The following is a 24,448-nucleotide window of genomic DNA, read 5'->3' on the forward strand; positions in this document are numbered from 1 at the left end:
TCACCGATTTCCACACCCGTGAATGCCACGGCAATGTGGGGCTGGTGGCCGGGGTGGCCGCCGGGGTGGCTGCCAGCGTGGCCGTGCTGCTGGTGGTCACCGCCGTGGTTTGCTACCGGCGGAGGAAAGCGGCCGCTGGCGTTAGTGGCGCGGGGTCAGGCAAGTGGGAGTCTGCTGTGGCCCATGGGCAGCCCCGCTACATCAGCCGGGCCGGTGAGGTCGGCGCCGCCGGTGCTGCACCCGACTATGAGAACGTCTTCGTCAGCCCCTGCACCGCCCCGGCCGCCGCGCGGGGCTGGACGCCGGGATGGCCGGAGGAGCGGTTCAGGTGAGGCTCCGGCGCGGGGGCTGCCTGCTCAGGGCATGGCCCGGCCCCTCCCTGCTGTGCCGTGTCATCCCACCCCACCCCATCCCACCCCACCCCATCCCATCCCATCCCATCCCATCCCATCCCATCCCATCCCATCCCATCCCCTTCCCCACTCCATCCCCTCCCATCCCACCCCATCCCCTTCCCCATCCCATCCCATCCCATCCCATCCCCTTCCCCATCCCATCCCATCCCATCCCATCCCATCCCATCCATCCCATCCCATCCCATCCCATCCCATCCCATCCCATCCCATCCCCTTCCCCATCCCATCCCATCCCATCCCATCCATCCATCCATCCATCCATCCATCCCATCCCATCCCCTTCCCCATCCCATCCCATCCATCCCGTGCCATGCTGCCCGGTGCCATGCTATCCAGTCCCATGCATGCTGACCCATGTCACCCCATGTCACCCCACACCATCCCACATCACCCCATGTCAGCCCACACCATCCCACGCCACCCCACCCCACTCCATGTCACCCCACACTACCCCATGTCACCCCATGTCACCCCACGCCCTCCCACGCCACCCCATGTCACCCCACACAGTGCCACCCGTGCCGTCCCGTGCTGTCCCATCCCACCATCCCCACGGCCCAGGCTCTCGCCGGGGCTGAGCCCTTTTCCCCCCCACCCACACACCCAGAGCCGTCCCGTGTCACTCACTCCCCCACCAGGGACCAGCCCCCCCCAACCTGCCCCATGGCCTGGGCACGGTGTGGGGGTGCCACCCCTCTGTCCCCCCCCAGCCCCCAGGTCCCGGTGGATGACGATTATTTCCTGGAGAGCGAGGCCGCCCCCGGGGACCAGCCCATCTACGCCAACACACAGAGCCCCACCGAGGACAATGTCTACGTCATCCCCAACCAGTGAGGGGCCGGGGGGGGGGGGCGGGGGTGAAGCTCTGTCTCCCACCGACGCTTCTCCCCAGGACTTTTCCCTGGTCGCCCCCCCAGCCCAGAGGGGACGGGGATGGGCGCTCCGCATGGATGAGGGCTCCATGGGTCTTCCCACGGCTGGGACGGGGACACGCGTGGTTCCCACGCACACCTCCTGCCAGAGACGCCTTTCTCAGGGGGGGGTGTATTTTTAATCCACCCCCCCCGCGCCCCCTCCTTCGCCCCAGTTCCCACCGCGGGGCGAGGGCTGACGCTTCCTCCCCGGCCACCGACCGCAGGGACGCCTCAGCGCAGCATCCGGCACGCCGGAGCCTTCCCGGCCGGGGACACGCGTGGGGGCCCCCCCCGGGGCCATCTGGCAGAGCAGGGGGCCGTGGGGTGACCGCGGCGCACGGTTCCTCTTCCCCTTCGGCTGCCGGCGGAGAGTGTCAGGGTGCACGTGCGCCTGGGGACATGCTGGCGGTTGGGGACATCCGGGCATGGGGACCAACCCCGCTGTCGCCTCCCCCCCCCCACCCCCCCTTTTCCTGCTAAATCTGCCACTTTGGGGAACAGAGCAACCCCCCCTTTTTTTTTTAATATTCCGGGCAAGATCCCTGAGCTGCCAGGTTGTGCACCCTGAGGGGACCAGCAGCCTGGGGACATGGGGACCCCACGGCTTGTCTGGGTGTCCCCCCCCCCAGCTCTGTGTGGGTCCGCTGAGCTCCAGCCCTTGTGATGCTCCACCGTGCCCCATTAAATGGCTTAATTATCTTAAATTACTTGTGTAGCTCGTGTCTGCTGGGAGCCCCAGGGCAGGACACGGGGTGGCCGGTGCCGTTCCTGGGCTGGATCCATCCCTCGGGCAGCAGCGGGGTGACACCAGCCGAGCGGAGCCACCGTTCGTTATCTGTTAATGACCTGACAGCCCCGATAAGGGACACCCCAGCACAGGGGTGGCTGTAAACTTGAACCCAAAGGAGCTGTGGGAGGCCAGAGGGCCCTGGGGAAAGTCCCTGGAGCTCTCAGAGCCCATGTCCCCAGAGCAGGGGTCCCAAGAGTCCCTCAAAGTCAGGTCCCCAGAGCCCGTGTCCCCAGAGTAGAGGTCCCAAGGGACCAAGACCCTCAAGGACAGGTCCCCAGAGTCCATGTCCCCAGAGTAGGGGTCCCAGTGGACCAGGACACTCAAGGATAGGTCCCCAGAGCCTGTGGCTGCAGAACAGGGGTCCCAAGAGCCCAGGACCCTCAAGAACAGGTCCCATGTCACTTTGGCCCAGGTCCCCAGGGTGGAGGTCGCTGAAGCCCAGGTCCCTCAAGTCCACGTGCCCAGAGTGGATGTCCCCATAGCTTGTGTCCCCCAAGCCCTGGTCCCCAAAGACCCCATCCCCAGGCTGGAGGTCCCCATATTCCATGTCCCCCAAGCCCTGGTCCCCAAAGACCCCATCCCCAGAGTGGACATCTCCTTATCCCACATTCCTCAAGCCCAGGTCCCCACCGGGAGCTGCCAAGGGGCCGGGGCAGCCCAGGACACTCCTGGGAGGTGCTGGCAGAGGGGACAGGCCAGAGAGGACCTGAGACCAGCAGAGTCACCCCATCCAGCTGTGCCAAGTCCCTCGGGGACACGGTGCATGTCACCAACCTCCGCGGTGGCAGAGCCCGAGGGAGCTGGGGTTTCCCCCACCCCTTGGTGCCCAGGGGGGGTTTCATGTCCCTGGAAATTGGGCAGCAGCCGCGTCCCAGCTGAACGTCCCGCCCGGGGGGGGTGGGGGGGTCAAGGCTGCACCCAGCACCCAGCTCAAGGACACAAACAACTCAAAGGTCCCTGGGAGCATCGCCCAGGCATTACTCACCCGCTGGCAGGGCGGGGATGGGCCGGCCTGGGCCTGGGGAGCCGTAAGGATTTACCGGCAAATGCGGATGGAGTCAGCTCCCTGGGGAGTGGTGGGACCCCCCCCCTGAAGGTGACCTGCTGCGGGGCTTCGGTCGGAGACCCCTGGAGTTGTGCAGGAGGAGCAGGCAGCAGCCCTGTCCCCATCACTTTATTCATTTACATTATTACATTATTTCTGCTTTATAGACATATATAAAATACAAATACACAAAAAAACCTCCTTTCCACAAAAGGTATTTTGCTGTAAAATGCAATAAGTTAGCAATAAATAAAAGGGTTGTATAAATAAGTCTCTAAGCAGAGAAGAGATGATGCTCAGACACGGGGTGGGCTGTGGCCACCCCAGGGACAGACCCCCCCAGCCCATTTGGGCTCTCTGGGGTGGGAAGGATCCAGCTACCAAATAAAATACGGGTTTAAATAAGGGAAGAGAGGGGGAATAAGTTATTGTGGCCTGTGGAGGGGGGAGTTTCACAACCAGAGACCCTGCGGCTGAGCCGGACAGTGGAGCCAGGGCCGGCGTGGAGGCATTTTGTGCCACGGGGTCTGGTTTTTGGGGTGCTGGAGCTGCCGGCAGGTGGGCAGGCTCTGCCCCATGCGGGCGGTGACAGGTTCCAGTCGGAGCTGGGGGCGATGCCATCAGGCACAGTGGCACTTGGTGACCAGCATGTCCTCGAAGAGGGTGGAGACCAGCCTGCCCTCGCCATCGTAGTGCATCAGCACCATGGGGTCGTAGCCGGCGGGGACGCAGCAGGGCGGCGGGGTGGCTTTGGAGAGGGAGTGCATGCGGGCCTTGATCTGGGCGTGCATGCTGGCCGGCTTGTAGTTGTGGGGACAGGAACCTTCGCAGAACCTCATGTAGTAGCTGTTGGGGGCGATGACCCAGTCTGACCAGCCGATGTCCTGGAAGGAGACCTTGAGCGACTTGAGGCAACACTTCCCATCGCTCTTCCCACACTCCTCCTCCAGCCCCCGCGCTCTCCTGGCCCCCCGGCCTGTGGTCTCATGAGTTTCCACCTCCAGCACCAGCGTCTCGCCCTCCGAGGTGGCCAGCAAGGCTGAGATGTTGGCCGTGAAGGCCAGCTCCAGGCGCAGTGTGTCCTCGGGACCAGTAGCCCAAGGCTGGACGGCCGCCGTGAGGTCCAGGCTCAGGGCATCACGGTCCAGCTCTTGGCTACGCAGGAGCTGGGGGGTCCCGTGAGCCCCCCGCAGCGTGTAGATGCTGACCCGGGGGGACACTGAGGCATCAAACGGGGACATGCCAGGGGATGCCAGCGACTGCTTGAAGAGCTTCAGCTCCGCCTGCACCACCCGGAGCTGCCGATGGAAAGTCTCGGTGCGGGAGAGGAGAAGATGGTAGCGGTAGGGAGCACGGGGGTCCTGGTCTCCCGGGGGGTCCCGGTCTCCTGGGGGGTCCTGGTGTCCCCGGGGGGTGTCTGGCCAGCGCAGCACTGTGGGGACAGAGGGGACAGTTGATCCATCCTGCCAGCCAAGGCTTGTGACCAGCTCCTGTGGGCAGCCAAAGCGCCGCCTCCGGGGAATCACCCAAATCCTGAGGGATGCTGAGGCCGAGGGAGATTCGGCCCCATCCTCATCCTCGGGTCACTCGGGACCCACCATCTCCCAGGGACCCCCTGGGGATCTCGCTGAGGGGTGGCAGCTGGTGCCGGAGCAGGTGCCCCAGGACCTGTCAGTGCAACCCCCACCCCATACACCCCCCCTCGCCTCCTAGGCAGCAGGAGCTGAATATTTCCCTAAATCCCCCCAGATCCAGATAAAACCCCAAACTGGGGCTCAAGCTGGGGCTCAAAGACTTGCACCTCCCCGCTTCCCCTCCCCTCGCCCCCCGAAACATCTCAAACCCCACTCCGGGCACCCACAGTTGCCGCTGTGCAGCCAATCAAAGCTTTCATCCCAAATTTCCTGGGTTTTGTGTTTTTAAGCCAAACAGCTCGAACAGTGGCTCCTCCCCGCTGCCCGGGCAAGGGAAGCAGCCGGGATAAGGATGAGGGAGGCCGCCAGGATTCATGCCCAGTCATGTCCCGGCACACGCCGAGGCAGCCGGGTTGTCGTGTCCGAGCGGGGACACGTTGGGGGACACACACGTGTGTGTGTTCCCGGGGGGGGACGAGGGTCCCGGGATGCGCGTGGAGCCGCCGCCACTTACATGTGGGGGTCAGGCGATGCAGGTGCCTGGTCCTGGGCATGGCTCCCTCCTCCTCCTCCTCCTCCTCCCGGCTCCGGTTCCCCGTCAGCTCGGCCACTTTCTGCTGGTACAGCCGCTGCGCCCGCCGGATGCTCTCCTGGTCCAGGCGGTGCCGGATGACGGGGGGAGCCGGCATCCCCAACCGCTCCAGGATCCCCTTTTTGATGGCTTCCAGCTGGACCCTGTCCTCGTCCCACGGGGGGGGTCTCAGCTCCACGCTGGCGAGAAGCAGCAGGAGCAGAAGGCAGGTGAGGGCGGCCCTGACGTCCCGCAGCACCCTCGGCATCGCGCAGGCAGCCGGCGGTCCCGGTGGGGGGGAGGAGGATTTATTTGCAAAATCTCTTGTGCAAAGGCTGGACGTGCTGCTCCCGGCGATGCTTCCAGGGGAATGAATGAAGTGGACCAGACCTGACTTTATAGGAGCCGAACTTTGCCCGCCCTCCATCCCCCCTCCCAGTCCCAGGCTGCTGGCGGGTGACGCCGGAGTAAACACCCAGCAGGAATCAATCCTCGCCGCCTGGGACTTCATACGGGAGCTCTAACAGTGATTTGCAAGCTGGATTGCAGCTGTGGAGATGAAAAACATGTCATACTTTTTCTCAGACGCAAACATTTCCCCTCCACCTCCCGTTGTCCCCAGGGATCGCCATGCCGGCTCGTGGCCGGGGGGATCCCCCTCACCTCCCCTGCTCCCTTGGCAAGGGGCAAGCGGCCACGGGCAACGTCCGACGGCCTCGGCGGTGGCAGAGCTGGTGGCAGGGGGTGATGGAGAGAGGACGATGTGCGGGCAGGCGGTGTCACGCCTTGTCCATCCCTGCATCCTCGGCTGCTTTCTCTGTCCCTCGCCTCGTGCCAGTCCCCGTTGGCCCACGGGTCCCCGTTATTGCGTGGGGCTGCGCCAGGGACTCAGCCCGTTCCCTAAAACCCCTCTCGGAAGCAGAAGCGGAGCCGGGAAGCGGCGGCCGGGCAGCCTGGCTCGTGCCAGCACATGCACCGAGGAGGGAGTGGATCAACGTTGGACCTTGTCCCACCAAACCAGCCGCAGCCCAGCTGGTGGCAATGGCTCCTCTGTGCAGCCGGTGCGGCTGGGGGATGGCTCTGCCCTGGGTTTAGTCCCTCCTGAAGTAATGTCAGCCGGGGTTACATCATCCCTGGGCAGCCCGAAGGTGGTTGGGATGGCGCCGGGCAGGCCAGGGTGGCACGGATCCAGTGGTGGGAAGCGCCGTGCCAGCCCGGGGCTGCCCGTGCGCCGGGGATGAGAAAACCCACGGTGGGAACAAGCCGCCGAGGCCGGTGTGGGACCACCCGTCTCTCGCCTTCTCCTAAGGGATGCTTTGACCAAAAAAATGTGGGCAGAGGGATGAGAAATCCTGGGTCGGATGAGGCAACGGACAGGTCCACCCCGGCGCTGGCCGGGGCAGGCGAGGCCGTTCCCAAATGTCCTGACGTTGAGACAAGCGCCTGGTCTTTAACCGTGCTCCCACCACGGGATGAACGTGCTCACAGTAATCCCATGATTTACAGCTGTTTATCCTCTGCTCCTCCTCGGGAGCCCGGCTCCAGCGTTACTCCTGCCTTTCTCACCCAGTTTCTCAAGGGGTTGCCTGAGGCAAAACCGAGACCAAACGTTTCACCCTAAAACACGTGAATGGAGAAGTTTGTCAGCACGGGCAGCGTCACGTGGAGGGGATCGCCCCGCGTCCGGCTCCTGTGCCCGGCTCTGATCCGTCCTTGCAGAGGGATGGAGGAGGAGGGGGCAGGAGGAGCCCACCAAGAGACCTTGCACCATTTCACGCTGCTTTTATCCACCCAGAGCCTCCAGCTTGGGAAGAAACCCCACGTGTGCTCACGTGAAACCTCAGGGCCAGGTTTATCTCGGGTGCTTCATCCCATGTGGAGTTGGGCACCGTCCTGCTGCTGTCACAGGAGGCACGTCACCCGTCCCTCCAGCAGCTGGGATGAGCCCCCCCCACCCCGGATGAGCCCCACCCGGAGCATCTTCCAGCAGGGAGCTGGTCCAGGCGCTGGCTCCTCAGTGGGTGATTTCATTCCAGTCAGAGCTGTGGGATCCTTGGGGAGTTCCGGGGATCAACCATGCCCTCCTGGGATCCCCTCTCCTGGGGATTTTATCAGCTGGGGTGGCTGCACAACCCTTCAGCCCCCCCCAATCCAAGGAAGAAGGGAGAGGGAGCATCACCCCAGGAAGACCTCAAACCTCCAGGAAACACCCTGAGGCAGAACTGTCACACCACCACCCCTGCCCTGAACATCTCCAGGCCCCCGGCAGGCACCAGCCCGGCCACCAGCACCCTCCACCACCTGCAAGGTGCCAAACATGCTCGTCCGAAGCCGAATCAGAGCCGTGCAGCCTGTCCGGGTGCAGGAAGAGGCCCCGACCCACTGCCCGGCCCTTGAGCAAGACCCAGCAAACCCCTAAATCCTGAAGTTCTGCTTTTGCAATGAATTTTCTAACCGTGGGCGCATTGCGTGGTACGAGCCCCATCCACGAGTGACGCATGGTGGCTCGCGCTCAGACACCATCAAAGTTTGCCGAAGCCGGATGTTTTCCCCCCGAAAGGCGCCAGCCGTGGAAGTCGGAGATTTACAGTCCAGCAACAGCCATAAAACTTGTGTTTTAAGAGCAGCGGTTGTGGAGGCCGAGCGGCCTGTTATGAAACGTCCCAGCGTGTCCTCACCAGCCTGCAAGATGCGATTGCACGACCTCGGCCCCGCGCGTAAACAGCATCCCACGTTTCCTCCGGTCCTGTTGCATCAGAAGGGCCGATTTATCCGATTTCCCAGGGGGATGCAGGTTCCTCTCCAGTTAACGCATCCGACGCGCATCCCTCGGCAGGGTACAACCGCAGCGCAGCCCTCACCTACCTGGATCTAGAGCAGCGATTCACAGGAGCGCTTGGCCACGGGATTGCTGGTGGCCGGGGACTCCCAGACCCTGGGGGGGATGAGCCAGGGGCTGAGGGTGAGGAGGAGCTGATGCCCCGGTGCTGTCACTCCTCCGCACGCAGCGAGCAGGAGAGAAACTGGGAGTTTTGGGGTTTAAAGCATCACATGGGGGCCAGTGGCTGGAAAGGCTGCTAGAAAGTCCAGGAAAACCTGAGCCTGGAAAGATGTAAATAATCTTTTCGCCTTCTCTCCATCTCCAGACAAGAGGTGATCGCCTGGGAGCATGGTGGGGGATGTGGCAGGTGCTCGCTGCCATCCCCAGAGCCACCCGCGGCTCCCAGCTGAGCCAGCACCGGGGAAAAAAGCCACGTTGCAAATGCTGAGATTAAACACCAAAAGAAACAAGAAGGGGAACGTGAACATTAGTCACTTCCCCATGAAATGCAGGCTGGCTGCAGCCCTGAGCTTGAACCAACTTGCGGAGGGCTCGGAGCGGGACCGGAGAAGCTCCCGGCACCGCGCTGGGCTGCAGGATGAGCCCCAAACTGGCCACATGCAACCGGAGCTTCGTGGCTCCTCGCATGAAATTGCTTGAAGCGATTGTGGCTGGGGAGTCAGCCCCACTCTGCTCCCCCAGCAGCTCCCCCCAGCCCGGGTGGTGGGACACTGATGGGGGCAAGAGCAGACGAGGGGGCTCCGGAGGGCTTCGATTCCCCAAAAAAGCACAAAACTTCCCCGCGGCTGCTCGCCCACAGGCGCGTGCAGAAACCTCATTTATTTTTGCAGCGTCCGTTATCGCAAGCGACAAGAGGGGAAGTGCTGCCCTCCAGATTTTAGGTCTATCAGTTCTTCGTGGCCGTTGAGCAAGCGGCTCCTGAAAAGGCACCGAGAGCCTCTGACAAAAGCCAAAACCCCCCAAGAGCGGGCGCACATCAGCCCCGGGACCGACAGAGCGAGGTTACAGCACCCCACCGTCATCACGCTGCAAGGCCGGGTGCTCCCCATGAGCTATGGGACCTCCCGTGCTCCCCAAAACTACTTGGGTTGAGCAAATCAGATGTTGGAGGGGGGTATTTCCTGCAAACTACTGCAAGCGAGGTAGATAATACTTTCCCACGGTGTATTTTTCAGCCAAGGGCTAAGAAGGGAAGAGCAGCGCAGCTTCCCATATCTGCTGCCACCACGTGAAGCTCCGAGCAGCCGTCAGGGCTTGGTCTCTAGGGAAGTTGGTGGCTGGAGGCAGCTTCAGCACTTCCAGGAGTAATTCAGGGTGAGAAAACCCTCAGTGAAGGGGAAAAACCCAGCTGGCCTCTGAGGCGACCCATCGGTCATGTCACGGACAAGGTTTGCTCCATCCCGTCTCATTTCAGGTCTGGGAATGGGCGCAGCGGGATGGGGGATGAGGGCTCTCCCTGCACTGCCAGCGGGGGATGTTTGGGAAGCTCATCCCGTGTTTCCCCAGCGCTGGCCAGTGTCAGGATGAATCGGCAGAGTGGAAGCTGTCTTGACCTTTAGACGTTTCTAAATAAAAAACAAACAGGATGGGTCAGGTGGGCAAAAAGCAGATTTTGCCCTGTCACAGTTGGAATCACATTTTTCTTCCTCTGCTGCAAGTTTACAGCATCTACCAAAAATGAGACTTCTGCTCCACTTGGACAAAGACATTTCTGCCTCGACTGCACCCGTGGTCAATGATTAACTCGAATTCCCAGCCCCCTCAGCCCGGGCAGCCAGGAAATCACTCCAATAACGGCCAAAAATGGAAACCTCACTTGAGAGACCCTCACCCGCTGCCTCAACCACCTTACAGCCATGCTTTCGGCGTGAGGAAGTTCTCCGCTCGCAACGAGCACCTTTCCTGAAAGGGGCTCCCTGGACAGACAGATTTACAGTTGGCTCTGGCCTCTAGGATGCTTGACAGCCTTCAGCGGTGTTTCTGCTTCGGTGTAACGCCTCGAGAGCATCATCTGCACGAGCAACAGGTTCAGCCTGGGCTGGATGGAAGTGATGGTTGTTGAGAAGCAGCTTTAAAGAAGAAGCTTTTCCACGGTGGGAGCCTCTTTCTGTTCAAAGAGGGACACGTCTCACCCCTTTGACACGCTGAAACAGCCCTTCACCTCCATTTTTAGTGCGGAAGCCCCAGGCTGAGGCTTTCGGGAGCATCGTGCTCCCTCGGACGGTGGCGCTGAGCCCAGGAGCGAGGCACAAGGCAGCGACAGAGCGAAAGCTGCAGCTCTAACCGGGGACCTGCCTTCACGCAGGCTCCGAGCCACGCTCAGGAGGGACTCAGATGAGCTCTAAATCCTCCCTCCAAAAAGCTTTCCAATACAGGGTGGAAAATAGATGAAGGAAATCAAATCCAACCTAGGCACAGCCCAGAGCAGCATCACTGTTACCAAGGAAAGCCTCAGGAGATGCCACAAGGGAAGGACAACCCCGAAAGCTCCTTAAAACTGTAGGATGTTAAAAGTCTGGATGTTTTTTTTTAAGTGCAAGGCACAATTTTGGATGAGGGCTGAGAATGAAAGCTGCTGCAGAATTAAGCGAGGTTGCTGTTAGTCTAACCTCCAACAGAAATAAATTTATTTGTGAACCCGGGCATGGATCAGGCTTCTGTGTCCATCAGGAGGGAATTAGTCACCAGGAAGCAGCAAAAAGAGACTTTCCCCCAGGCCTGAGCCATGATGCTGGTTGGGAAGTGATCAAGAAAACCCCAGCCCGTAGCAGAGGTAGGTGGTGAATATTCATTTATATCTCCCCAGAATGCTGGAGCCAGACCACGAGGTACCTCCAAGCAGCAGAGGAAGAAAAACGTGGCTGAAATGCCACGGTGAGGAGCCCCGACACGGGGAAATACTCGGCTGGAGCATCACCCCTGGCATGGAAACCTCATCCTGGGAATTCTGCGCTGCACTGGGAGCGTGTCCATCCCCAGCCGCCCAACCCAGGGTGCAAGAGGCAGCAAACCCTGACCCGGGACCTGCCCGCACATGCCTCCACCGAAGGCAGCGCGGGCTGCTCCGAGCAGGCAGGAAATTCCAGCCATTCCCCTGCACCAGATCCGCAGCTGCGAGTTCGCGACTGAAGCTCTGGGGAGCCCTTCGGCAGCGGCTGTAAGGGAGGGTGGGCTCTCCAGCACCTTCGCTTGAGGTCAGCTTTGATTTGTAAGCTGGGAAAACGTGGAGGGCAAGCAGCCTGCCAGATGGAGGTGGCCCAAAAATCCCACCTCATTTACTAAGGGTTTGGAGGGCCGGAGGAGTAGGGGAGGAAGAAAAGAGGGGGAATAGAGCAGGCTGTTCCAAGAAAAAATTAAGATGTATAAGGAGCCAGTCCAGCAGAGATCTCCTCCCCAGTTCTCTGGATCTGCATCCAAGAAACCCAAGCAGGATGCTCTGTGATGAGCTTCCTCACCACCGACCAGCGAAACCTTCGATCTCTCCCTCCGGAGAGTTCCGGTTGCAGAACGACCTCACTGACACGGGGCTTTACCCAACAGCATGACATCACTCTGGAAACACCGCCTTGCAGGAAAAGCTTATCACCTTATAAAGCAAATTAAAACAAGAGTGATTTCATCGGGGGCTGGCTCATGGGAGAGCCTGTGTTCTCTCCGGGGAGAGCATGTCCTGGCTCACGTTTGAGGAAGATCTCGAAGCTCCCCGGTGCCCGTCGCACGCTGGGTATCAGCGAGTGTAACGAAAGCAGAACACTACAGTGCTCCAGCTCTGAAGACAAGGCTGGAGAACTCATGGCAGCTCAGGAAAAAAAACTGTTCCCAGAGCTAGGACATCGAAAAAAGACAGGAAAAGCAGAGATTCAAACAGAACCATCGAGTTTTCCTTTCTGATCACCCCTCCAGTCAAAAAGCACCGTTAACTCTCCAGAGCAGGGGCCAGCTTTTGGGCAAGGACCACAGCGTGACCCCCCCGAGCCCTGTCCCACCTCGCTGCGCTGGGCTGGTTCTGGGCTTTACCAGGGCAGGTTTTAGCTTCGCTTAGCTTAGCCCTCGGTCTTAACAAAGCCGTGCCTTGAGGTAATAAATTCGACATCCAACCTGCTCCACAGAGCAGCTGGTGAGAGGCAAACGCTGAATCTCCAACATCCTTGGCGCAATCGCCGCTCGTGTTGCTGCTCCTTCACCGGTGACGCCTCCGCTCCTCCCGTCCCAGCAGCACCAGAGGTGGGGCATGTCGGGACCACGAGAAGCCCCCAGGACCAAGCTGGAGCTGTCGAAGTGTTGTACCTGTGCCAGGCTGTCCCGGGCCAGGCTCGACGCTGTGCATGCTCTGGCTGTATGGCAGCACCATCTGGTGGCACCAGTCCTCCCCATCGCCCCAGTTTGCTCCCAGTCAGGACCAGTGGCAGCAGGAACAGGGTAGCAGCCTGGAAGCAGCCAACACAGGACTTGTGTTTTGGCTTGGGGAGGAGTGGCTGGAGAGCTGTGAGTCAGAGCGGGACCTCAGGGGTTGGTTGCCAGCCGGCTGAACAGGAGCCAGCAGTGTGCCCAGGTGGCCAAGAAGGCCAATGGCATCCTGGCTTGTACGTGCTCGGCCCTGGGGAGGCCGCCCCTCGATGAGTGGGTTCAGTTTTGGGCCCCTCACTCCAAAAAGGCCATTGAATGACTCGAGCGTGTCCAGAGAAGGGCAACGGAGCTGGTGCAGGGTCTGGAGCACAGGTCTGATGGGGAGCGGCTGAGGGAACTGGGGGGGTTTAGTCTGGAGAAGAGGAGGCTGAGGGGAGACCTCATGGCCCTCTACAACTCCCTGAAAGGAGGGTGCAGAGAGGGGGGAGGAGTCTCTTGAGCCAAGGACCCAGCGCCAGGACAAGAGGGAATGGCCTCAAGCTGCGCCAGGGCAGGGTCAGACTGGCTCTTAGGAAGGATTTCTTTGCAGAAGGGGCTGTTGGGCGTTGGAATGGGCTGCCCAGGGCAGGGGGGGAGTCCCCATCCCTGGAGGGGTTGAAGAGTCGGGTTGACCCAGCGCTGAGGGATCTGGTGGAGTTGGGAACGGTCAGGGTGAGGTTCATGGTTGGACTGGAGGAGCTTCAAGGGCTTTTCCAACTGAGAGGATTCTGTGTTTCCATGATTTGTGCCTGTCCTCAGAGGAGCAGCCGCCGTGGCAGCCGGCCTCCAGCAGCGCTCAGCCGACAGCGATGAAGCAGCTCGGCACGGTGAAGAGATGCTGTTGGAAGAGAGGAGGAGCTCCAGGGTTAACAACTCGCTCTCACGGAAGGCAGCACGCAACAGCGCTCGAGCTCGACGCACCTCAGCAGCTTCCAGACATGCTGCTCATCTTCCCACGATCCTTGAGAGAGCTCTTCCTCCGGAAAAGGAGCGTGGCAGAAGAAATCTGGCTAGAAAATGCCTTACAGTGGGTTCCCAAGTGGCTTAGGAAGCCTGCGAGGGATTTGCAGCCCGTGGATCCAAGCCAGCTTTGGAATTACAGCAGCTTCTGCTGCCAGCGGGTCACCTGCTGCATCCCACAAGGCTGCGTTGCTGAAACCCTCTTTGGCCCAGACTAAGTCCACGGAGAGACAGGGAACTGCTGCTGCCGTTTCAGCCCACGTGAGAACAGGAAATGGTGTGTAAAGCAGAAATGCTTTATTAACTGACAGATCTGGAAAAGACTGACAAGATTTAGGGTTCACCGGGCAGGACATGGCTGTGAAATTCAAGTGAAAAAGGAAACCCAAGTCAATCGGATGAGCTGTGATCACCAGCTCCTCGTGCCTCGGACATCGGCACGCCCCAGTTTTACCATTTTTCCCCCAAGGAAAGCGACTGCAAGTCCCACATCCCGCTCAGCCTCGCTCGTTACCGATGCGCAGAACATCCTCTCACCACTCGCGCTCCAGCCACTGCGGGTCCCAGAGGCACTAACAAGTGCAGACCAGGCTGTACGCATCCCTCATCCAAGAACAAAGAAGGAAGAGTTATGGTTTTGTTTGTTTAATGTCATGGGTGAGGTAAGACCAGAGTTAGTCTTGTCCTGATCCCAGCTCAGGGTGCACAGAGACAACTCCAATCACTGAGGACTACGGCTCCAAACTCTGCTCTCCGAGACCCAGAGGGAGCTTCTATCAAGCCTTTCCTTGTGAATAAACATCAAAAAATCTGAGTAGAACTGGTGTTTTTGATGTGGGAAACGTACGAGGGGGGTTACTAACCAGAGCCCTTCACCACTGTCTCCTGGAATTATCCAGCTCGGAGTGAAACGGGTCTCAAACTCACAAACTTAAGTAGTTTTTGCTGCCCAAAGCTTTCAGGATTACGGGCTCTCGAGAACTGACCGTGCTGCCACGTGCTTCGAAGAGTCTTCATCGAGTCAGGGGCCGGACCCGCTCCCCGGGCCTCTGTATCTTAATACCAGCGATGCTGAACAAATTTTGTATAAATATTTCAGCGCAGCACTCGGTTTAGAAGGGTGGCTGTCGCTCCGTTAGGCTACGTGGTCTAAGCGAGGGCTGGAAAATTTACCTCAAAGTACAAAGAGAGAACATAACAGATGAAAGAAACACACATACATAATAGATGATGGCAAGATAAAACTTCCAAATATTCTTCTGAATAAAATGACACAAACATCCAAGATACGCAGCTGAGGTCTAAGAGAACGAGGCTTAAGAGCATCAGTTCTCATTCCAAAAAACAGCCACGTGGGACAGGGCAGAGCGCTTAGGGGATGGTCTAAAACCAAACCCGCTGCTATCTGGTCAGTCTGCGATCACTGGTATGTAATTACCACTCTACAAAAGGCATCTTTACAAACAGGCAACTGTTAAAGAGCACCACGAGTCAGAGTTAAACTCTTTATTTACTTTGAAACATCAGTTTAAATTTTCAGTTACAAAGTCCAGTCTAGCAATAGCAAGCTGAAAGTATGTTAACGGTTCTTTATTACACAGCCCTTTTGTGACACACTAGATTGTTTGGTTTTACAAGGCACTGCAAGAACACACTGAGAAAAACAGAAGCCCCAACAGATTTAGAATTGTAGCTCCAAGTCCTGATAAGCATGAGATTGGCAACACCTGAGATACCCAGACAGACAACTGTTTATTTCACCACAGTTAACGAACGGAGGACCCGAGAGGCTGAGTGATGCTGTAACATGCATAACAGAGTCTGAACGAAACACCTGACCTTACAGAAGAGACAGAAAAACCTTCACGAATTCGGCCAACCTAACCGAGAGTGACAACGAAGCAGCAAACACTTTTTTTTTTTTCCTTTGTCAGGTCTGAGTGTGTGTCAGAAAACCTCGAGAACTCAATTCAGTGCAGTTTCCGAGGAGCATCTTGGGTAAAGGGGACACCGAACAAGTTCAGCAGTTTCTCCCAGTGCCGAAAGCCCCGACTTTCCACCCACCTTATGTGCAAAGGGCTCATCTGTCCCCATCACCACCACTCTGCCTTCCAAACGTGAGCCCAGCACAGGACAAGGCACTCCCTGTTTAATCAAAGTAAACATTTGCGATTTAAGAAGCTGGTGCAATAGAAAACCTGAACGTGTATTTAAGTAGCACAGAGTTTTATTTAAGGGCAGTGTATAGTTTCATTTCCTATATTTAATTCCTATCTATGGGGAAGCGTTTTCTTCTCTACATTGTCTTAAAATAGACTGAGCAGAAGCGGATCTCAGGTTTCTATTAATACGATGAAGAATTAACAATATCCTCAGCTTTGGAGGTTTGGCAGAATATCACTTTCATCACATAAGACACTAATCAGACATGAATACAAATTTTTTTTTTTAAGAAAAAGTGCACTTTTTACTGCAAAACATCAGGGTTTCTGGTGCAAAAATAACAAATCCATCTACGTCAAGATGTGTAGTTATGGTATCAACTAGGGGTATTTTATCCAAGCCAACAGATGCAGTTTGAAAGAAAGCCTTCACAACTCTGAAATTTCTCTCGTTAAAATATGATCGGATAGCATACTGAAGTAAAGGAGACAAGAGGAGCAAAGTTACTTTATGGAAGTATGTACAAATTAATTGCTGACAATTTTATTATCTGCACTGCGGGATGAAATCTGAAAATCATAATTAAAAAAAAAAAACCCAAAACCAAACCCCCCACAAGTGTACTTTCTACTTCTAAACATACAGGTTTCCAGCCAGCTGTCAAACACCACCACTCACTCTTGAAGTAGTTTTAGTGTCTGAGCATCAGCTGCGCAGTTAGAGAGTTAGGAACACACTAGAAGTTAGAAAAGATGCCCGAGTCACGAGTTAACCCGTGAAATAACATGGTCAGACCGTAACTGCTGCTTTAGCCCAGCGCCAGCTCTTGTGTTAGCGGGGAATTACCAGCCCAACTCATTTATTTACGTGGTTTTCCCATTTTTGGTTTTAAGAAGCTCCTCCTACTGCAATTCCTGTTACACATTTCATCAGAAAGCCCGCGTGCGAGGTCAACGAATCACACACTCAATCAAACGAAGATTATTTGAGTTTTAGAAGAAACTTCCAAGTGGATTATAACTTTTTTAGACTTCTCCATTAACAAAAATAACAACACTGGGAGTCTGTGCTGTCCGTTTGCGAGTCTGCAGGCCTGGAAGCTCCTGGACTTTTATCCCAGGCACGGCACTGCGTGACAGTGGCCTGGAATAATCCCCTTTGCCAGCTGACTGAGGCACTAAAAGGTTAAATATTGCCTGCACAACCGGCAGAACAGTGAGAGACACACCGGAGCCTGAATGCTACATCTCAGCGTGACTGGCTAGGTAAGTAAATATAAATAGTACAGTTTCCTACCTGACTTACCACAGTACGTGCAGTACAAACCCTACGGAGACAAAGAGAAGTTGACGTGTTAGATCAGAGCCCTGGTTCGATGAGTCTGTTTTTCTGCTGCGGGCAGCAGGCAGGACCCAACGCATCAGGCTACGCTCTACAACGCGACGCTGCACGCAAACGCCTTCTCGATTTCTGCGAGGAGTCAGCCGGGAAGCGTTTATCTCAAATTTACTCTAGATGCCTTGTCTTTGAACTTCCCTCCTCTTTGGGGTGAAAGCAGAGCAACCGGTCAGTTTTCATGAAGTCTTAAACTTTGGAACACCCTCAGTCAGGTCCCCCCTGGAAGGACTCCTGAAGCTCAGCAGTTCTTGGCTGCAGTCTCATGTCACAACCACACTCAACACCTCTGACCATCTTCATGACCTTTTCATCCTTTCCCACTACTACCACGTTTAGGAGGAAGCAATCAGGTTGGGGAACACTCCAGGTAAGCGTGAACTGCTCCCCTACCATCTTACGGGTTTTGACATCCTTTCCAAAAGCTGCCAAAAAAGTACAAACAGCTTCTTTACCTCCAACCACACCATAGAATATCTCAAGTTCAAAGGGAACCCACAAGGATCATCGAGTCCCTCACAAGTCTTTAAGGTAAAGAAACTGTCAAGCTGACAGTTTCTTTTTGCCGTGTTTTCTACAGTAATTACCATGCTTAATTCAAAGGAAATATCTCCCGACATCAGTGTCATCCAATTATGAAGGAGTTCACGAGTACCTGGAGTTCCTCAAAATCCTCCGCAGCATTTAATAACTGAAACAATTAAATTGTCATCACCAAACTCCACCAACACGTTAGCCAGCTCCTACCCCAAGCTGCTGGCAAGTCGCTAAAATGACATCAGACCCGACACAGTGGAACCTCCCTAATTCTCTCTTCCACACGAAATATTCTTACCCCCGTTTCCCCGTGAAGCGTATCCCCAGAGACAACTCTGCAATCACAGGATTCTAAAAACTTTACCAGCTTTTACATTTTACAAGTTGCAGGCACAGTAATTAACGCTAAACCTGAACTTCCTACACTTACTCACTAGCACAAAATTTTTTGTGGTTGGCAACAGGTCTCCCAGTCAGTGCAAATTAGCAAATTCTATTTATTGATGATCTGGAAGAGAAAGCAAATAGTAAGCATTACACAAAACATCAGCTTTTTGAAGCTCTGCATTAGTTTGACGTCATATTTCCAAAGAAAATACGCACCTATAGGAAAGGCATTATGAATGAATGGATTTAACAAAAAAAACTTTCAAAAAACCAAAAGTATTTAATTTAGGTCAGATTAAATAAAATTAGTTTAATGCCATTTTTTTTAAAGTTTCACTATACAAAATTTCTCTACCACCAAGACACCCTTTACAAATACAAGCTCTGAGGACTAATTCTCAAAAACCCCAAAAAGTTATAAAATAAATTATGTTTTCTAAGAAACTGATCGCACGGAAGCTTCACAAAAACAGATTATGAGGAAACGCACAGCTCAAAGCGACGCCCAAAAGCAAAGTATTCCCAAAAATTAGATTTTCCACACTGACACGGAGAAGGTCCTTAGACAAACAGCAGGCATGGAAATTGGCTCCAGATTTACCCCTTGGGCAGCAGAGAGCACCCAAGAACAAACACCTCGAGGTGTCCAACAGGACAGAACTCCCCAGGCTGAATAAACCAGCGTGGAAAACCGCTCTCGCCGCGCCACCGCCGCTGTCTGCCCTCCCTGCCGGGGGATTTGGAGCCACATCGGGGGCATCTCCATGGCTGCCCCTCCGCTCAGAGGAAGCACAAACATTCGACAGAGAGGGACGGACAGGGCACGTCTCGCTGAGGCCTTTCTCACTAACAGAGCCCGGGCAGCAACCTGCTCCACCCGCTCTGCTCCAGGCGAGGGACGGCCACGGACAGACCGTCCCCACGGCACCCACGGACAGACCGTCCCCACGGCACCCATGGACAGACCGTCCCCACGGCACCCACGGACAGACCCTCCCCACGGCACCCACGGCTGCCACAGACAGACCCTCCCCACGGCACCCACGGCACCCACAGACAGACCCTCCCCACGGCACCCACGGCTGCCACAGACAGACCCTCCCCACGGCACCCATGGCTCCCACCAGCCCCTCCCACAGCCGTTTTCACGCCACCGTCGTTTATTTTGTTATCGCCTCACTAAACTGTTGATCCTCCACTCCCATTGTATCCACAACTACGTTACACGTAAATTAAATAGCGTTACTGAAAATTACTTAAATCAATTGCTGAACTTAGCAGAATACATGAATTACTCCTCTTTTAGCAGCTAAGATACACTGATGACAAAAACTTACCAGAGAAAGAAATAAACCTACAGGTAGCTCAACTATTTGCAGAAATGTGTCAAACCACGAATATTTAAACAAAATATTAAATATAATAAATTACCAATCAGAAAGCCCGCCTGCCTGCTGACGATCTGACAAGTGCTACTTCGTATCTGAATGCAAAAGAGAATATTTACTTTGAAGGCAAACTCTTTTGATCAGGAAAGCCTGTAGAGTAAATACAGCGGCAGTTTCCTCGGTAAACCAGAAGTCTATCCAAACATCTTCATAAACAGGTCCCCTCAGCAAAGTTACTACAACTGCAGAAGTCTTCGTCCTCTCTCTCGAGGGTCACCAGAAGTGGTATTTCCTTTGTCACTAGACTTCTACTGGAAAACAGCAAGTTAATGGCAGCTCTCACTGAGAGATACTATAGCAGAATCATTCATCATTAGAAAAATTTAAATAATGGTATTTCAAAACAGTTCAAAATGTCGTGTTTTTTATAGAGATATATATATTCGTAAAAGTATCAGAACCAAATCGCAGACCTCTTCATTTAAATGGCCCCTCAATGAGACCTACTGGTCATCGATTATGAATTTTGTGTCTGTTCCCACCGTAACACCCTCTGTCTTTTGCTGAAGTCTTGTAATTTAGAAGCAAACCCACGCGCGCGACTAGCGTCAACCACTTTTAAAGTCCTGCTTAGAACCTGCACGTACACTTCCCCACGCTAATTACTGGGAAAGTTCACACAAGAAGCAGCACTTTGTACCCTCCCATTGGGAGGGGGACACTAATAAACAGCCCGGAATACTCGTTCTAAGCAAAATTCCTAGTTTTCAAATAATTGCCTAATTACAGACAGTGGGAATAGGCTTAAGATTTTAGATTTGATTTGGCAGAATGTCTTTGAATCCGCACGTTTGCATATTTATGCCTATAATAAATCAAGGTGGCAACTTGGAATTTAAGTTAAACATTACTCTTCTAACCTTTAACAAGAATGAAAATTTATAACTAAGGAAGTTATAAATTACTCAACCTTCACCTTAAAAATAACAGCTAGCACCAAGAGTCTAGGATAAAGATCTCCTGCGGAGAAAGTGGCCTTTAGCAAAGCTATTTAACCGCTAATGATTTGTTTTATACACATATGAAACAATGTGTTTTGTACAGGAGGTATATGGTTGACTTGAGTGAGGAAGGTGGCATCGAGAGCGTAATAAAAAAAGACATTTGGAAATATTTGGCGCAAGTTCGGCTCATACTGTGTACAAAAAAAAAAAAAAAAAAAGGTATCTCCCGCTCCACAACAAAAGGAACCCAAAACACATCCCTTCTATCTGCAGCTACCAGTTAACCAGTACATAACAGAGGACCCGACGAATATCTGGACAACGTGGGGTGAGAAATCAGTGCCTAAAATATTTTTCCATTTCAGCAAAGCAATTTCAAAGACTCCTCGTCTCCACCAAGCGCCGTTTTACGACAGACAAACCCACACCATTCCAACTCTTGTCAGTTGTACTTTTACACTGTAACCTATAATTTGGGTCAAAGAGGGAAAAAAACCAAAAACGAAAGCAAACCTTTCAACTTAAGAACTAGTCATTAGAAGACTGGGTTATCAATTCCCTGCACCTGAACACCAAGTCCAGATGAGAAATTTTCCATCTGCGCTGTCTTAGACTGGTCAGTAGCTGTCACTTGGCTGACAGATAAGCTCTGGATAAAGCACAGCACACACACTTCAGTCACTTCAGAAATGAGTAGTTGCAGGTGTTTTAACGAAGAGATTTTTGAATCCTTTGTTGCCTAGGCTGAAACGCACACATCTGACAGAAAACGTCAATTTCTAGAAGTGGAATTTTCCTTTTTGAAGTCTCCAATTCTGGGTCTGTACATTTCAGACCGTTTTCCCCAGTACTTCAGGGAAAATTTTGGAAGTGCAATACTAGGATAGCTTCTGCCCACTTTCAGTGTTCATGCTGACAATTGATTTTGTCTTCAGAATGCTCCAAAACATCAAGCATTTCTTCTATTATAGCCTGTAGCGCCCGACCCAGCTGTTCTGCGGTATATGGTTTTCCCAGCGGAGGCACATGAACAAAAGCTGACCTCCCGCGGCTCTGGTATAAGGAAGTGTAGTAAGTGAAGTCACAGAGGTATCTGAAACACAAGAATAGAGCTTATTTAGCAACAAGTGACAAATGCAGCGTGCAAACTGCAGGACGGGAGGGACTGTGTATTCTTATCGTTCAGCACTGCAGCAACATCCTGCAATGGAGAGTGGAACACAAGCGAGTCCGTGCGATGGCTTTAATCAAATTTAGGACAAAGAAATGTAAAGATATCTTTTTTTTTTTTTTTTTTCCCTCCTGAAGATTGGGCGACCACTGAAAAATAAGATGGTGTTTTAAAGAAGAGATTTTTTGAATCTAGGCTGAAACGCACACATTTGACAAAAACCGTTAATTTCTAGAAGTGGAATTTTCCTTTTTGAAGTCTCCAATTCTGGGTCTGTACGTTTCAGACTGTTTTCCCATGCCAGGCCCGTGGGAAGTGAAAAGCCTATGAATCGTACGGGGCTCAGGAGCTGAGCCCGAAGGGAACAGGCACTGCGGGATGAGTCTGTTGTCCCCACCGATGGCTGGTGTCCCCGTACCTGCCGGCGTCCTTAGATATGGTGACGGTCACATCCAGCCCCAGCGCTGAGACTCTCTTGCAAACGGTGTCCATGTCGATAATGGAATCGATGCATTCTGGGCCACCTTCGACGCAACACTGAGAGCCCGGGCAGAAACGGCAGTTGTCTAAGCCTTTATAACCTACGTTATGGCCACACTTCTCCAGAGTTACAGTCGTAGCCATACCCGAAACACCTACATGAACCACCAGCTACAAGAGAAAAGAAACACTTTAGATCAACCAGCGGACAAACGGTGGAAAATCAACAGCCTGCTATTCCCAGTTAGAGACTGATGGAGTTGTTACAGGAGTTCCTGCATGAATATCACAGTAATAAGTCATTTTATCAATGAACTCGTGGGTCCAGTACAGAACAATTCTTGTTTCACCCCCTCCTGGCCTAAAGTGTAATTTAATCCGGGTCAAAATGCAGGTTGGCAGGTTCAGAGCCGAGCCCACCGCTGAAGAGCCCAGGTGGCACAGACTAACCGCCAGCTGTCTAGACAGCCCTTAGCAGCGGCCTCTTCGCACCGACTGCTCCCGTTAATTGGAGCACTCTAAGCTGAGCTGTAAAATTCTACAAATTCACATGTTCTCGCAAGAAAAGAGGGAAAGACCTAGCGAGGGGCTACCAGGCTGAACATACATTAAAAATGGGACTTCACATTACGTTCGTTGCTGTAAGCAGGACAGATTTCAACCGTGTGCCCTGTCTCTTCTCCTCCTGCCTGCACTCACTCACTTGCGGACTGTGCTTTTTCCATAATGCAGGAATGAGTCTTTGCACTGTCTGGTATTCAACTGGGACTTCATAGACATGCAGATCCACGTCATCTCGCAGTCCTAGCTTCTCCAACTCCTAAGAACATAAGGAAACAAAGCCAAGATGGTCAGACACGAGGAGGAGGATATACTCAGCAGAGGATACGCTTCAGGAAGGTTTAAGGGCAGAGTGAGTCTGCTGTGAGGGACTAACATTAACTCACACCGCAGGCTGTATAACCTTGTAAACAGCACTGTGAAAAAAAACCAAACCCAGACATAAGGGGGAACAACAAAGACATCTCTCCACCTGTGTTAACAGTCTTGGACAGGACCGTTTGTTTTGCTCTGATGTGTGTGTAACAAAGAAACCAACATTTAACTGACAATAGTTATCAGCAACACCCACACTCAAAAGAAAGGTTGGCTACATTATTTATAGTCATATTCACTTCTTGAAAGAACTAGGTATTATGCAGAGAAAGTAGAATCGGGAGGATTATATTCATCGTCTAATTTGTCCTTGCTCAGGACTCCTGGCCCAGAGAGCAAATTCCTATCTGTTTGCAGATAAAGAGCTCTCAGGATTAGGTGACGGTGCTACCAGGCTCCGTTCTGTGGCTGTGAGTCCCCACAAATATCAGCAAACACTTCTTGTATCAGAAACCGAAGCAACACTGGCACACCCTCCTCAACATATTTGTCTCACTTTTGTTTTGGCAGAATCTGACATACGGTACAGCCTGTTTCCAAAATGTAAAGCAGGTCTCCATCGCTGGCTTTACCTATACCTAATATATTGTACTTAATTTTGCAACATGAGCTGTTACCATTGTAGTGATTCAACTAACACAGTAAATTATTTTTCCCTCTAAAACATTAACTAAAGCCATGCCTTGAAAACATCCCAAATATCCAGGCGATCAACTTAGCCAGTTTCCTTTAAACATTTTAAAACATAGTGTCAGTTAAATACCTTGCAGACTTCTTTAAAACCAGAGGGAAGGGGAAGGATTTTTTCTTTCCCCCCACCCTGTATACCTGACTGGAAAGCACACAGTTTCACCCCAACGCTCTGAGTTCCCTCTACACGCAGCCCACGGTCCTGGACACTTCCCCATTGCTCTGCTTTGGTCTCCGTTCCAGCACACTCCAGTCTCACCAGTAAGGCTTCGGTTTGAGCCTTGCTCATTTGGTACTTCAGACTTTACCAGCCTAGCCCAGAACAGGACTTCATCAGAAGTGAAACCTTTCAGAGCCATCAAACCCAAACTTTCAAGAATTCAAGGAAAGGATACACCCACACGGTCTGAAGCCTTGGAAAAAAATATTCTTAAAACTATCAGCTGAGCTCAAACCTAGGAGCCTTGTGCAAGTCTACACCGGGAGGCACTTTTCCAGCCGCTGAAGCGACTTCAGCTATCGTGTTTAATTAGTTCCAACAGCATCTCACTCGGATCAAGTTTCCCTCTGATGAAGACAACATTTTTTGGCACTCTGAAAAACTTTACAGCTGCTTTTCAAGACTGTTAAGTGACTGTACATGCCACAAAGCTAACAGCCTTCGTCCGAGTCCTCTGGAAAGGAGCTGCAAGCGCATCCTTGTCTCTGAAGGCAGAAGGAGCCGTGTGCTCTTGCATCT

General features: G+C 53.8%; 2 protein-coding genes across 7 annotated transcripts in view; one reads left to right on the top strand and one right to left on the bottom strand.

Annotated features, from left to right (window-relative positions):
* The window catches only part of ISYNA1 (inositol-3-phosphate synthase 1), a 23,327-nt gene extending 21,293 nt beyond the window's left edge, over positions 1–2,034 (top strand). The window contains exons 10-11 of the mRNA XM_074808731.1: positions 1–328; positions 1,127–2,034. Coding sequence (XP_074664832.1) covers positions 1–328; positions 1,127–1,250 — 452 coding nt within the window. The 3' untranslated portion in view covers positions 1,251–2,034. The remainder of the gene's footprint in view (positions 329–1,126) is intronic.
* A 1,245-nt stretch (positions 2,035–3,279) lies between these two features.
* The window catches only part of PGPEP1 (pyroglutamyl-peptidase I), a 28,385-nt gene continuing 7,216 nt past the window's right edge, over positions 3,280–24,448 (bottom strand). For 4 of the 6 annotated variants that reach the window (XM_074808984.1, XM_074808986.1, XM_074808982.1 and 1 more), the window contains exons 3-5: positions 22,787–22,903; positions 22,022–22,254; positions 15,050–21,525 (exon numbers count right to left, since the gene is read on the bottom strand). In XM_074808984.1, the coding sequence (XP_074665085.1) occupies positions 21,333–21,525; positions 22,022–22,227 (399 nt within the window). In that variant the 5' untranslated portion in view covers positions 22,228–22,254; positions 22,787–22,903 and the 3' untranslated portion in view covers positions 15,050–21,332. Of the gene's footprint in view, positions 4,598–5,313; positions 5,920–15,049; positions 21,526–22,021; positions 22,255–22,786; positions 22,904–24,448 lie in introns of those variants that run through there. The other 2 variants (XR_012621133.1, XM_074808981.1) reach the window with 2 other exon arrangements.

The sequence above is a fragment of the Strix aluco genome, chromosome 29 (genome assembly GCF_031877795.1).
Source record: "Strix aluco isolate bStrAlu1 chromosome 29, bStrAlu1.hap1, whole genome shotgun sequence".
Lineage (NCBI taxonomy): Eukaryota > Metazoa > Chordata > Aves > Strigiformes > Strigidae > Strix > Strix aluco.